The 14,122-nt window shown below is 46.7% G+C and overlaps 1 protein-coding gene across 1 annotated transcript in view; it reads right to left on the reverse strand.

Moving 5' to 3' along the window:
• Nucleotides 1–6,840, reverse strand: part of TESC (tescalcin) — a 30,260-nt gene extending 23,420 nt beyond the window's left edge. Inside the window, exon 1 of the mRNA XM_024195566.1 lies at nucleotides 6,592–6,840. Within this exon, the coding sequence (XP_024051334.1) occupies nucleotides 6,592–6,649 (58 nt within the window). The 5' untranslated portion in view covers nucleotides 6,650–6,840. The remainder of the gene's footprint in view (nucleotides 1–6,591) is intronic.
• Nucleotides 6,841–14,122: the final 7,282 nt, after the last annotated feature.

Raw genomic sequence — 14,122 nt, forward strand, 5'->3', positions numbered from 1 at the left:
CTGGAAGAGCAACAGGAGCTCGCTAGGCCGTATCTGGGGTTCAGCACTCTGCCTGCACAGTGACCCTGACCTCTGCTTCCATAATGAGAGCCCAAGTTGGCCTTGGAGAACTCAGCTCACCCCGCCCCCATGAGGCAGTTAGTTGTGCTGCCTCTCATCCACCAGCTCAACCTTAGAAATGACATTTTTAAGTTCTTCCCAGCCCAGTAGCAACCATTTCAACGTCAGTGTTAGACTTGAGCCCACAGGGAGGGGCAGCTCAACCCCTATAAAAACTCCACAAGAGACCACGCTTTGCAATATTTCTCTCCAGGACTACGTCCGGCCGTGCTCCATTCTGAACCATGCAAGATGGAATCCGGCCCACTGTCCCTTTTCCAATAATTTGTTTTGACTTTTTTTAAATGACTGATTTAAAATGAAATAGTCCCTCATTCCGCAAACATCCCTTCCTGCGTTGGTGCGACTGAGGCTTGAATCAGACGCGCACTCAGACAGTGAGGAAAACCATAGGCTCCAGCCTCTCTCTCTCTCAAATGTTAATCTAATAGATGAAGAGGGGAAGAGTTATCAACCAGGCCAACAGACCCACCGGTCACCGTCTGCAAGCACAGACACTTCAAATGCAGCCAAATTAGCCCTTCATTAAGGCCCATCACTACATGAGACATCTCAAACACAATGAGCACGCTCAGCTTCACAGCAGAATGCCCTATGCAGGAGACTCAATCTAGGCTCTCACTGGAATATGGCTGGGAACTTTTGATTTTAAAGGCATGTAATGGAGGCTGCTGGCATTCCAAAGTCACTCACTGTAGCCCAACAAGAGGCTCGGATAAGAAGGTTGGAGCCACTGTACATACCCCAAGCCTCCTGGGGTCACGTGACTGCAATAGCAAAGGAGTTGGTTGTAAATAACGCCATATCAGACTGGCCTGACACAACCTGCCTTTAGCTTTTTAAAATAAAGGCTGGCGCTTGCTATTGTTATTCCGTTTAGCGCAGCCTCTAGGTCAGGGGTCGGCAACCTTTCAGCAGTGGGGTGCCGAGTCTTCATTTATTCCCTCTGATTTAAGGTTTCGCATGCCGGTAATACATGTTAATGTTTTTAGAAGGGCTCTTTCTCTAAGTCTATATATATATAACTAAACTATTGTTGTATGTAAAGTAAATAAGGTTTTTAAAATGCAGAGCCCCCCGGACCGGTGGCCAGGACCCGGGCAGTGTCAGTGCCACTGAAAATCAGCTTGCGTGCCAGCTTTGGCACGCGTGCCATAGGTTGCCTACCCCTGCTCTAGAGGCCTCAGTCAAGAGCAGGGGTTCATTGCACTAGGCACGGTTCAGCTGCACAGTATGAGACAATCCCTGCCCCATTCTAGAGAGATGGGACAGCCAGAGTGGGAGGTGAAAAAGAAGCAAAGAGGGGAGAGGTGATTTGCTCGAGGTCACACAGCAGGTCTGTGACAGAGCCAGGAATAGAAACTAGGTTTCCCAGGGCCCTATCCCCTAGACCAGGGGTTCTCAAACTGGGCGTCGGGACCCCTCAGGGGGTTGCGAAGTTATTACATGGGGGGGTCGCGAGCTGTCAGCCTCCACCCCAAACCCTGCTTTGCATCCAGCATTTATAATGGTGTTAAATATATTAAAAAACTGTTTTTAATTGATAAGGGGGGGGTCACACTCAGAGGCTTGCTATGTGAAAGGGGTCACCAGTACAAAAGTCTGAGAACTACTGCACTAGACCATGTTGTCTCTCCCTTTTGTCTGTTTACAGCCCTTACTTGTTGCAGTACAAAGCAAACATGACACAAGCTCTTCAGGGCAAGTGCAGTCTCTTCATTTGTCCCTGTGACACACCTACCACACTTCAGCATGCTCAAAAATCAGTCAATGCCTACAGTTAATCCTGGGCTTGCTGCAACCTCTCCTCTTACTGAGCACAGGTCCCAGCCATTCACACAACCAGACTAGGCATGCAAGAGCCTTCTCCTCTGCAGCTTCTTACACCTGGAACAGCTGCCCTGCTTCTCTCTAGAGCATTGAGTCTCCTTCTCATTTCAAATCTCAGCTGGCCAGAATACGCTTGTCTGGACCATTGCATCTCTCTCTCCCTATGCCATTACATATTATTCAACTCTGTAATTGTATCAACGCCATAAAGCATCTTACTATGCAATTTGTAAGAAAGACACTTTGCAAAATGAAGTAGTATGGAAGATTTAGGATCTACTGATTTGTAGATCCAAACATCAACCTCTTAGAACTAGATTGATGGGGAACATATTTCTGATGCTGAAACTAATTCATTGCTGCTTAACTTCTGGATGCAGTAGCATTTACAATCTTTCATCTAAAGTATTTGAACATTGCACTTTAATGCACTTTCAGAGGGTTAATATTGTTTAGGTTTCTATTTGTGTTGAAGCTCATCTGTGTGTGTGTGTGTGTGTGTGTGTGTGTGTGTGTTTGCATGCATAATTAATCCCTAGGGCATACCAACTCTTATTAACATTGTGATAAGACCTCCGTAAAGGCTGTGAGGATAGTTTTATGGTGAGTATTTCTCAGCTCATCCCAATACATTATTTATTATTTGTATTGTGGTAGCATCTAGGAATCCTAGTCACGGACCACGACCCCACTGGCTAGGCGCTGTACAAACTGCCCCACACATGGTCTAGCTTTCAAATCATACACTGAAAAACATTATAACTCAAGAACAAAACCAAATGACTGCTTATCAAAGCCAAGAAGTCATCTATGAGTGTTTCAAATTGTGGGCAACTTGTTTCACAACAGAGTAGTGATTCCTTTTGTAACATCTATGTGAAATTGACGCTGTGCTGCTCTCATTAACTCACACTAGGACCCAGAAGGATTACAAAGGAAGGAAAATAACCTCATACACTCCCCAGCTCTACTTTACGGAATGAATCAGACCAACAAACATAGATGGTAACCTACTGCTTGCAATCAGTTCTTTTATTACACCTACCCATGCGTCCTCGCTTTCTTGCTGGCAGCTTTAGGCTGCAACTGTAGAATGGATGAGTGAAGCAGGTTTCAACCGCCAAGGGAGAAAACCGCAGTGACATCAAAAACCTGCACAAATCACTTACTTAAAACAAAAACGAAAAAGGCTTTTCTGGCACAGGGCTGCCCCAGCAGAACATCCCCAGAAATGGCTCAAGCCCCAGCTGGCTCTGCAGAGAAACTCACCTGCTATGATTCTCGAGGTGGGAGGCAGGAGGAGCGTGTCCTGCAAATGGTTTCTTTGCGGGCGCGTTACACAGAGTCTCACCCCACTCCACTGCCAGAGCTTTGTGTTCAGTTCCTTTAAAACAAGCCCAGATCTGAGTGAGCCGGGGCCCAGTTCCTGTGGCGGAGCTGCGCAAACACTCATGGTTCTGTTATGAAGCAGAGTGACAAGCAGCAATTTTGTTCAATCCCCAAACTCAGCTGATCGTAGAACCATAGAATCATAGGCCTGGAAGGGACCTCGAGAGATCACCTAGTCCCGTCCCCTGCTCTCACGGCAGGATGATATTGCCTCATCTGTTTCCAAACCACCTTGACACAAAACCCAGCCCAGGCCTACAGAGCTTTGGGCACATTTGTAACAATCCCCCTTATCTCCCCCCAACAGGAGACTCTGCATGATTTCAGGATGAAAACATCACATAGCTCTAGTCTCAGGTGCTTCCCAGTTATAAAGGGCAAGTTCATTTCTTGGACATACGCTCCCTGCCACAACAGGTAGTTTGGCAGCACGGAGGTTAAAACTGATGTATGTTCTTTTGTTGATGCACCAAATCAGAGTAAAATTTATTTGTCTCCTAACCAGGCCCCTCTTATGCAACTGGTTATCTTCCTAGCTATAAGTTATAAATTTAATAGCTTAACCATCTGGGTGAGAATCTGGAGAATTTTCCGTTTAAATTAGTCCACGTTCATTTGATTTTAATTAATTGGCCCTGTGTGGTTTTACTTAATTTGTTGTTTCTGCCTTGATTGCAACAGACAGGCTAATTTTTTGTAAACAAAATGCTTCCTCACATGGCAAGCTATTACCATTTCTCGGATGTGGTGTGTGTTTTGTTTCTAATTAAGAACATTTTGTATTAAAAAAAATTCTACGAGGTCTAAGAGCACAAGTAGTGAACTAAGGGCAAAACTGCAACTTTTAAAAGTTCAGAGTAGCACAGAAACACAAAAAGCATCTGAATCTAGAAAACATCTATTATGTTAACCTTCCCCAAACATATTCATTACAAAATGCATGTATGTGATTTTAGATATTAATATTACACACACACACACACACATACACACACACACACACACACACACACACACACACACACACACTTACTTTTTAAAAGGAAACATGCTCAAACTAAGACCCCAGATCTCAACATTGCCGTGTTCAGAATCTGAATCCAGATCCAAATGTCACAGTTTGTCCCTCTATAAAAAGCTCCAAAATGGAACTCTTGAGGTTTAGGTGAGGGGGATGAAATCGAGAACTGAATTTTGAAGCTCCCAAATGCAGATTGTTTAGATCTGGTTTAGGATCAGGGCAATGGCTAGCACGTGTGTGCTACCCCATGAATTGTCTTTTGGGATTGTTATATTAAACTTATGAATGGTTTATGTGTGATTGTGTTTTACTCAATGGGGGAAGATTACCACAGTTTTCCAGAGACTAGGAAACAAAGAAAGGGCTTTTGGTATAATGGGATGGGCTTGAACTGACTTGTAGTCTTCCTTTTGACTAACAAACTGACAGGATCTTAGGAGACCTCCACCCTTGTTGAAGAACGACTGACCCCTACCCCTGTGTTGGAATTAGGAAACGCTTACCAGAGATCACACCCAAGTGTGGAGGAACTTTTGTTGTTTTTAATATATTTTCTCTATAAAGCTTTTGCCCGAAGAATAAATTCCTAGAGCAGAACTTTTACAAAAACATCCAGTCTTGATTTAAACGTGGTCAGTGATGGAGACTCCCCTACGACCCAGGATAAATTGTTCCAATGGTTAATTACTCTCACCATTAAAATGTGCACCTTATTTCCAGTCTGAATTTGTCTGGCTTCAACTTCCAGCCATTGGATTGTGTTATACCTTCCTCTGCTAGACTGAAGAGACCATTGTTAAATATTTGTTCCCGTGTAGACAGATACAGACTGTAAGCAAGTCATCCCTTAACCTTCTCTTTGTTAAGCTAAACAGATTGAGCTCTTTGAGCTTATCGCTATAAGACATGTTTTCTAATCCTTTAATCATTCTTGTGGCTCTTCTCTGAACCCTCTCCAATTTATCAAACATCCTTCTTGAATTGTGGGCATCAGAATTGTGGACACAGGATTCCAGCAGGGGTCTCCCCAGTGCCAAATACAGATGTAAAATAACCTCTCGGCTCCTATTCAAGATTCCTCTCTTTATCCATCCCAGGATCGCATTAGCTCTTTTAGCCATAGCTTTGCACTGAGGAGTTCATGTTCAGCTGATTATCCACTGCAACCCCTACATCTTTTTCAGAGTCACTGCCCCCCAAGACAGAGGTCCCCATCATAGAAGCGTGGCCTACATGCTTTGTTCCTAGATGTCCACATTGCCATGTAGTCATACTAAACTGTATACTGTTTGCTTGTGCACAGCTCACCAAGCGATCCCTGAATCAGTGACCTGTCCTCTTCATTCTTTACCACGCTCCCAGTTTTTGTGGCATCTGCAAACTTGATCAGTGATGATTTTAGGTTTTCTTCCAGGGCGTTGATAAAAAACGTTAAACAGCCTAGGGCCAGGAAGCAATTCCTGCAGGACCCCATGTTATCGTGTTCCCACCACTCACTTGGCAAAGGAGAGCTATGCAGAAATTACACATTCACAAGGCGTTTCCGCTTCTGCCTTCCTCAGATGCTCAGCTGTGTCTCACTGGCTATCAGAATGAGGGAACAATCAATGTGTGGCTATGGCAGCTCCCATTTACTCGTCATCTAAGGAGCGCAACGCAGGTTACGAACATTAATTCTCAGAGTTTCAACACTCCTGGGAGGTTGGTATTATCTCCATTCTATAGCCAGGGATGTCAAGACACCGAGAGGTTGAAGGACCAGCAGTTGTTATTAAAACACTGCAGGTTTGTATATTCAATTTCTCAGCGCTTAGCACTCCTAGTGAATCCTTCTGTCACACAATCAGCGGCTAGACAGACTCAAAACTAACTCACTCCTTAAAAGGGCTGTGTAGCAAGCAAGAGCAGAGAAAACACGAGTTGTGTTTTGAGTTCACTTATAAAACCTTCCTGCTCAAACCAGCCCTGTCATCTTGCGGTCATCACTTGTCTAGTTTCGAAAGCCACTGTAAATTGCAACAACATAGAGCAACCTAAAGTCCCGAGTTACTTATGCAGTTAAACCACATTCTTCACGAGTCCCACGCTCAGTGAACCTTGCCGGAACAGCTGGCTATTGGAGATGCATTCGACGAGAAAGAGCCCTTGCCAGATCCACTTTAAAGCCATTCGCAATGATTAAAAATACTACATTGGAAATAAAGACGCTAAAAACACAGAGCAGTACTCACAGCCAGTCTTGTCAGCAAGTTCTTGAATCTCTTCTGGCATAGAGTGGGAGGAACCCATCCCTTTAAACGTATAGAGTAATAAGATGAAACAGCTTAAGCAAAATCCAGTTAATCCAAGCTAGGGTCAGGGGCAGAGATGAATATTAAAGAGCGGTGGTGGTGGGAGGAAGTTGTTTGACCAAAACCAATAAACAGTCAAAGAGAGCAGAGCAGGAAGCAGCCCTGCGAAGGGAGTGTTTTAAGGTGCTGGCTAACAGCAGTGCCAGCCGGACGAATGTACAGTGCATCAGTTTAAATCTTGAGGAAGTGTGAGGCACTAATTATAATACAGTGCTACATACATATAGAGAGAGATCCAGGCTTCCTCAGGGTCCAAGAGCCCTCCAAGTTTGAGAGCTACCTGGTTTAGGACAGCAGGATGATCATCTGTTGTTAACACACTATATCACTTGGAAATAGAAAGCCACAATACAGCCTATTATTCCTGCATTTATAGCTGCAGTAGAAGAAACTATATTAACAAGAAAAGTTTATTACTCTGCCTTCACCCTCGTGGCCAGGCACTATTCCAGGGAGGATGTGGAATACGCACATTTATTAATACTACTTTGCACTTATATGGCACATCACATCCAATGACCTCAAAGCAGTTAAATTAAGCAAGTCTTACAACACTCCAATGGGACAGGTGTACTGTTCCTATTGCCCCTTTACGTGGGGTAAACTGAGGCACAGAGTCCCTAGTGGTCAGATTTACCTCTCCGCTGTGGTTCTAACCAGAAGGCAACCTTTCTTCAGGCAAAGACGCTTTCCTGGTCTGAAGTTAGGCATCCCTAAGGATTACACCAACCTGGTTCCAGACGTCTCCGTTTGCAAGAGAAGAAGAAAAAGGTTTTGCTCTCTTAGTACTTATCACTGTTTCGCTTTATTTCCCCTCCTTAATAAACAAGTCACGGTGGGTGTAGATGTCCCCAAGATTTGGCTAGGAACGGTACCATTCTCGGCCTCCGGGGCAATAGCTACACACGAGGGAATTCTTAATCTACCGTTGTCAAGTTTCAGCGGTAACAGCTGTGATAATCTGTTTTTGCACAACATATTAATTCTGTCAGAGATCATGAGCACTCGGTGTCAAACGGCAAACTCCATTTTTTAACATGAGCTTTCTCTGTGGTCTTTTTACCTCCATGTTGGACTGGAATTCCCAGGGGGCAGCGAGACAGGGCTCACGATGGAAGGCTGTTAAACCTTGATGGCCGTCTATTCACACGGATGCACCTTGGCACAAAGAGTTGGCTACTTCCCAGGAAAACCAGGCTGGTAAATAAGCAAGGATCATGTCGTGGGGGACTTCGATCAGGAGGCTGATCGGGGGGTCACCTAAGGTTATTTTAAAAAAAAATTCCCGTTGGGCCATTGGCCATTTTGGAGAGTGAGAAAAGAGACCAGAAGCCTGAATACAGAAGAGAGAGAAGACACCGTGCGCGGAAGGCACTGACCTGAAGAATGTCCAGAGTGGTGAGGAAACTGAGGCAGGGAAGGGTGTGTAGGTGTTTTATTGTTTTGTCTGGACCTGTATCTCTCTTGTGCTGTCTAAAGTAAAAAGTAATGATTTAGAATTCCTCCTGCAAAGCCTGTGTACTATGTGTTTCAACTATTCCGTGTCCCCGGAAAGGTAAACTGTAATCCAGGGCACCCACAAGGTTGGAGCTCAGGGGAAGGGGATAGTTAAGCAACTTGCATGTCGTGGGGGTTAGCACTGGTCCTGGGGGCTGCGGCAGCCGGACTGTGGGGGTTGTAGTTGTCAGAAAGAGGATGCTAAACAGACGAGCCATACCCCAAGAGAGTGTGTGTTGAGACCAGAGGCAGGGCTTGGGCGCCGCTCAGCCTCAGGAAGTTTAGAAGTATATAGGTCCAGCTTGTGAGACCCAAACACAATAGCTTGGTGAGCGTCCAGCCAGAATGTGACAATACCCCAGAGAGATAAACGAGAGGCAGTTTACCCTGCTCAGAGCTATTGGTTCAGGCTTCCTTAAGATGACAACACGGCATTGGTTTGCACGCCGTTCGTGTTTTCACACTTCTCTGCACAACTGTAACCCTGTAGAAACTTCTTTTTTTCTTTAAATGAAAGCTGAGATTCTGAAACAACAGTTACTAGGAAAAAGGTACCAAGTTCCCACAAACGGGCCCACTTCAACCCCAGACTGGAAAATTCAGAGGGAAAAAAAGACTTGAGGCCTGATTCTCCTTGATGCTCAGACTCCTTTGCATCACTGTAAAGGGACCGTCACAGCACTGGGCATGCTCAGTGTCAATGAGAATCAGATCCTTTGTCTTTTGCTGGGCGATTATGTGTAAGGAGATGAGACATGGCCAGATTCTGCCTGTCATTCTATCGTACGCCTCATCCCGTGTGAGCTCCAGGCCCACGTATCTGCATTTTAAAACCACAGAAATTAACAGGAAGAGCCATGAGATAAGGGCAGATTAAGCCACCCAAGGCACACACCTGTCTCCGGGGTTGCTATGCTCCCCTAAGACGATCCCATTGATTGGTTGGACTTTTGCCTGCTTGTGGTCTATTAGCTAGTGTTTCTTTCAGTGGGAGCTCTGTGCTGCTCTGTTATATGAAAAACCTTTAGCATTGATATCTAATTACATGAACCCAGTAGAACTGAAATTATCAATGAAAACTGCTGTCTCTGCTAACTCTACTGTCGCAGGACCACCTCAGAGTTTATAACCCAACAGCGGTTTAACCCTCCCTGTCCCCCAAATTCTAAAATTTGCCAAGTCACCCAGAGTACATTTTTGAAAATCCCAAGTCCCCTTGGGGATTACACTGCATCTTAGCCTCCTTCCCAGACCCACATGGAGACTTCGGCTACGCTCCGAACAAACTGCAAGAAGTGGGGATAGGGAAATGACGACCAGTTTGACTTAAGGCACAAGGCACCTGTGCAAAATGATTTATGTGGATAAAATGAGGGCGAGGTGGAAACATGGCGCCTGGGAAATGAGAGGTGGAGTTGTATTGCACAGCAAAAGGGGCCCGTGCTAAGACCAGGACTGGGAGCCAGGAACGGCTCAGTACTAATTCCAGCTGTGACATCAGATGCCACCTATGACCTTGCATAAATCAAAATCATGCTGGACTAAATTCAATGGAGCTACACGAGCCATTGATTTGGCCCCATGGTGTCCCACCTACAACTGTAAAATCAAAACTTGACTGTTTGCCGACCTCAGACGGGTTAGACGGGCGTCGTTACGCAATGTTTGGAATGCACTTCCGAGTGCTTCACTTATGTGAATGCCTGACTCAGACTGGGGGCAAATTCCTCACAGCATTGCTTTCAGGTTCTTATTGAATGCACCTTTTTTTCTATCAGCCGGAGAACCGTTAAACAGTTCTCCCTTCTCACACCCCAGGTTATGTTGCTGTTTCTTCCCGTACCAAAACAAACCCAGCCCCGGCTTAGGGACAGAGATAAGGGCTGCAGCACATTGCACTTAACTAGCCCAATAGCTCTTCTAAAAATACAAGCAGTTATAGCTGCCTCATGCCTAATACATTTTTTTTTTCTAAAACAACCTACTGATGGCTTGTATTACAAAGACCTTACTACACTAAGCAGGTTTGTTCTGCTTTCTTACAGCACCTAGTTACAATCACCTCTTTAATGTCAGCTTGCTGGGTATTTTTGAGCGAGTGAGTCATGCCTGTGATGCTGGCAGGCCAGGTGCCAGCTCAGGCCACGGTCCCCCCGTGTCACCTGAACACTGGCAGACACATAGTTGAAGTCCGTGTGGCTCACCTCTGTCAGTATTGTTAAAAAAAAAAAAAAAAAGAATTGGAATGTGTTTAGACTTTGTAGAATGCTTGTAAATTGCAGCCTGCATTAATCTCGTGTATAAATCTGTACCCCATACGCTAAGGTAATATTTGAGTTACTCCAGCGGGAATGCTGCACCAAAAAATTAAAAATTCTGCACACAATATTTTAAAATTCTGCAAATGTTATTTGTCAAATAAATGTGGAGGTTCCAGCATGGCCTTGGGGAGCACAGGCCACTGGCTGCACAGAGGAGGGAGAGCACTGTGCAGCTCCCCCTGGCACATGAACTCAGCGGTGAGGCTGCACCCAACCCTGACATAGCACAAGGACTGGGCCTGCCACAGAAACACCGCCGGGCCCTGCCCCTCCGTGCCAGGTGTACCAGGTGTGAGCAGGCAGGCTCAGCAAGGAGGGATCCAAGTGTGGAGGGGTTTAGTGTGGGGACCCAGGTGTGGGTTGAGAGGGTTCTGTGTGGGGGATCTGTGTGTGGGGGGTCTGGATGCACAGGGGCTTGTTGTGGGGGTTCTGGATGCAACGGTAATGGGACTCTGCAGGGGAGCCCAGGTGAAGGTGGTTGGGGCTCAGCGGGGGAGTCTAGGTGTGGGGGGATAGAGCTTGGCGGGGGGGTCTGAGTGTAGGGGGCTTAGGGGGGGGGGGTCCAGATGCTGGGGGAGTGGGGATCAGTCAGGTGGAGATCCAGGTGCAGTTGGTTGGGGCTCAGGGTGGCTTGCCAGGGTGGTCCAAGTGCAGGGGGAGTTGGGCTTGTCAGGGGGGGTTCTGGGTGTGGGGGGGTGAGGCTCAGTGGGAGGGTCTGGGTATGAGGGGGTTTGGATGCATGGGGGTTGGGAGGATGGGGGAGCAGCTCCCTGTACAGTGATCCCTCCCCCTGCAGCTGAGAAGTGATGGGAGCAGGAAGCACGGTGGCAGGGTGGGATTTGCAGAGTTTCCTTCAGCCAGGGGAGAAATCTGGGGGGTGGGTCTGACATGGCCTCGGATGTCATGCAGGGGAAGAGGCTTCCCTTTGCTTCCCTGTCAGAAAGGCATTTTTCTGCAGGGAAGCAAAGAAATCTGTGGGGACATAACTTCTGTGCATGCGCAGTGGTGCAGAATTCCCCCAGGCGTATTGAGTGTTTGCATTGCAAGCCTCTGTGACTGTATAAACCACCAGACAGGAGAAAGACATTAACTAGCATAAAGCATGTGATCTCCAACAGAAGGCGTTACATCCTGACTGCTGAGGAAGTCCCATCGACATTAGATGGACTAGAGTGGAACACTGCAGAGGACAAAAGACTTTGTGGTTTACTTTTCTGCCCCTCCCCCATGCAGATGAGAATTGCAGGTGAATTCCTCTTATCAGCAGAGTTTGCAGCTCAACACAGAAGGGGGAAGGGAATAAAAACCCCTAACAAGGAGGAACTCTCTCTTTATGCTGCTTGGACTCCATGGGGCAAGGGTTACTAGGCATAACCAAAAGATCCCCAGTGCTTAGCCTGCGTTAGCCCTAGAGGACATATAGAGCTTGCTTATCATAGAAATATCTATTACTTTGGAAACTTAAGATTGGAATTCATTTGTGTACGTGTGTTTACGTGCTATAACCTTGTCAACTCTCCTAGTTCCTTTTCCTATTAATAAATCTGTAGATAGTTTATTATAGGGATCGGCTACAAGTGTTGCCTTTGGTGTGAGATCTAAGGTGTAATTGACCTGTGGTCAATTACACCTGTTAATCTTTAAGGTGCCACCAGACTCCTTGTTGTTTTTGTAGATACAGACTAACACGGCTACCCCCTGATACTTGACCTGGGGTAAGTGACTGGTCCATTGGGACGGGGAGTAACCTGAATATTGCTGTGATGGTAGGTGCAAGGGATTATCTCTCACAAAGGCAGGCTTACCTGGGTGGGAAGACAGAATTCAGAGGACCCAAGGGGACTGTCTAGTACTCCAAAACTGTTATAGTGGTCGAGGAGTTTACGCTTGATATTTGGTTAGTAAAATCTACATCTAGAACTCACAGCCAATTTGGGGTTTGTGCCCTGATTCTTATCAGTCTGCCCAGAGTTTGGTACTCACCCTCTTGAACCACTGCAGGACAGCTTGACACTGACAAAACTTGAAAACAAGACTATTTGGACTCAGATTCTAGGTTTGAAAGGCACTTTCATTGATGGAATCGGAGGACACCAAATATTAATCAGAAAGGGCGGGGGGAGTCCAGAAACCTGTTTCTTTACAAGAATGCATGAATGTAGTTGGGGGAGAAGAGAGAATTTTCCCTTCTTCCAATGACCATGGTCAACTTCACTATGCAATCTAAAATGGTGGTCACCTAAGGGTAACAAGAGATGATGATGCTTCTTGGTGTGAGTGACTGGGAGCTGGGATGGCTGGTTATTTAGGTATTTGCTATACCAGATCAGGCCAGGATCCTGACATGGGGAATGTGGGAAATTTCTGTACTTTTATTAAAATTGTACAACTCAGTTCCCCCACTCACAGTTGGCTTGCTACCTACTCGGTCTCAAAGAGTTAAATTATTTCCAGCAACCCCTGGTGAGGAGCCAGGCCTGAACTTTTGCCTTTGAATGAGGCAGATATTAAGTACTATCAGCAACAAGTGAATAGGCCCCCAGGACCTGGCAGAACAATGAACAAGCTGCAGAGCGACAATCTAGGTGAAACCAGGTGGCTCCAGCTCTTCAGAGGAGTGGAAAATCCCCAGCCTGGGAACACAGTCTGTGACTCTGCAATGGTAGAACAGCCCTTGAGGGTAAGAAGTCTGGAGCAGGTTGAATAAGGCAGAAGGGACCTTTCTGGCTACCTGACCAGCTGAGCTGAAGGATGCTGACTACAGGAGTCGGAGCGGAGACTCCGTGCTCCAAAGGAGACTGGGGAGAGAAAGGTTCTTGGACTCCTTGGAGGACTCTGACCAAACCCCAAAGAATGTGTCAAAAAGATGAAGCAACGGAGGCAGGGACTTGCCTGCAGGTGTTTCTTACCTTGCATGGATCGGTGTATTGTCTGCTGTCTAAAGTGCAGAGCGATTGTGACAGGAGTCCCTCCATAAAGTCTGTGGCTATTTGCTTCAACTATGAGGTGTCACTGAAGGGATAAACTGTAAACCAGAGTGCTCATGAGAATGGAGCTCTGGGAAAGTGTGCCCTTAAGCTACTGGGGTATCAGCAGTAGTCAGAGGGTACAGGGGCAGAGGCAGCTAGGCTGTGGGGCCCCCACTTTCAAGGGCGAGGTACCAGACAGTCTGTGCCCAGGAAGCATGCCAGTGTGGCCGGAGACTGCGACTGAAGCCTGCGCAGGCAAGGGGGAGCGTACAAGCACAAGGCCCAGCATGTGGGTCCAAACACAGCAGCGTGGGGCATGTCCAACAAGGCGGAGCTTGACCAGGACTGAGACACCCTCTATGTCCAGTATCCTGCTGCCTCTTGGAGTGTCCAATACCCGAAGGAAGGCTGGCAGAGGCACCACAGGGTGTGGTAGGCCTCTGACTGTTATGCAGTCCCTGCCTCGTGCTCAGCCCTGGGCCTCCGCGTTTTGCCAGGGCAAGCCCTGTTACTTTGCTACTCCAAGACTGGGTCCCTGGCTTCAGCACCTGTTTCTCACTGTGGCTCCTTCAGTAGGTCCAGAAGAACTTGAACCGCTGTTGGAGACGTCTCTGATGTGGGAGC

This window comes from Terrapene carolina, unplaced genomic scaffold, assembly GCF_002925995.2.
Source record: "Terrapene carolina triunguis isolate 2854851 unplaced genomic scaffold, T_m_triunguis-2.0 Scaffold951, whole genome shotgun sequence".
Taxonomy (NCBI): Eukaryota; Metazoa; Chordata; order Testudines; family Emydidae; genus Terrapene; species Terrapene triunguis.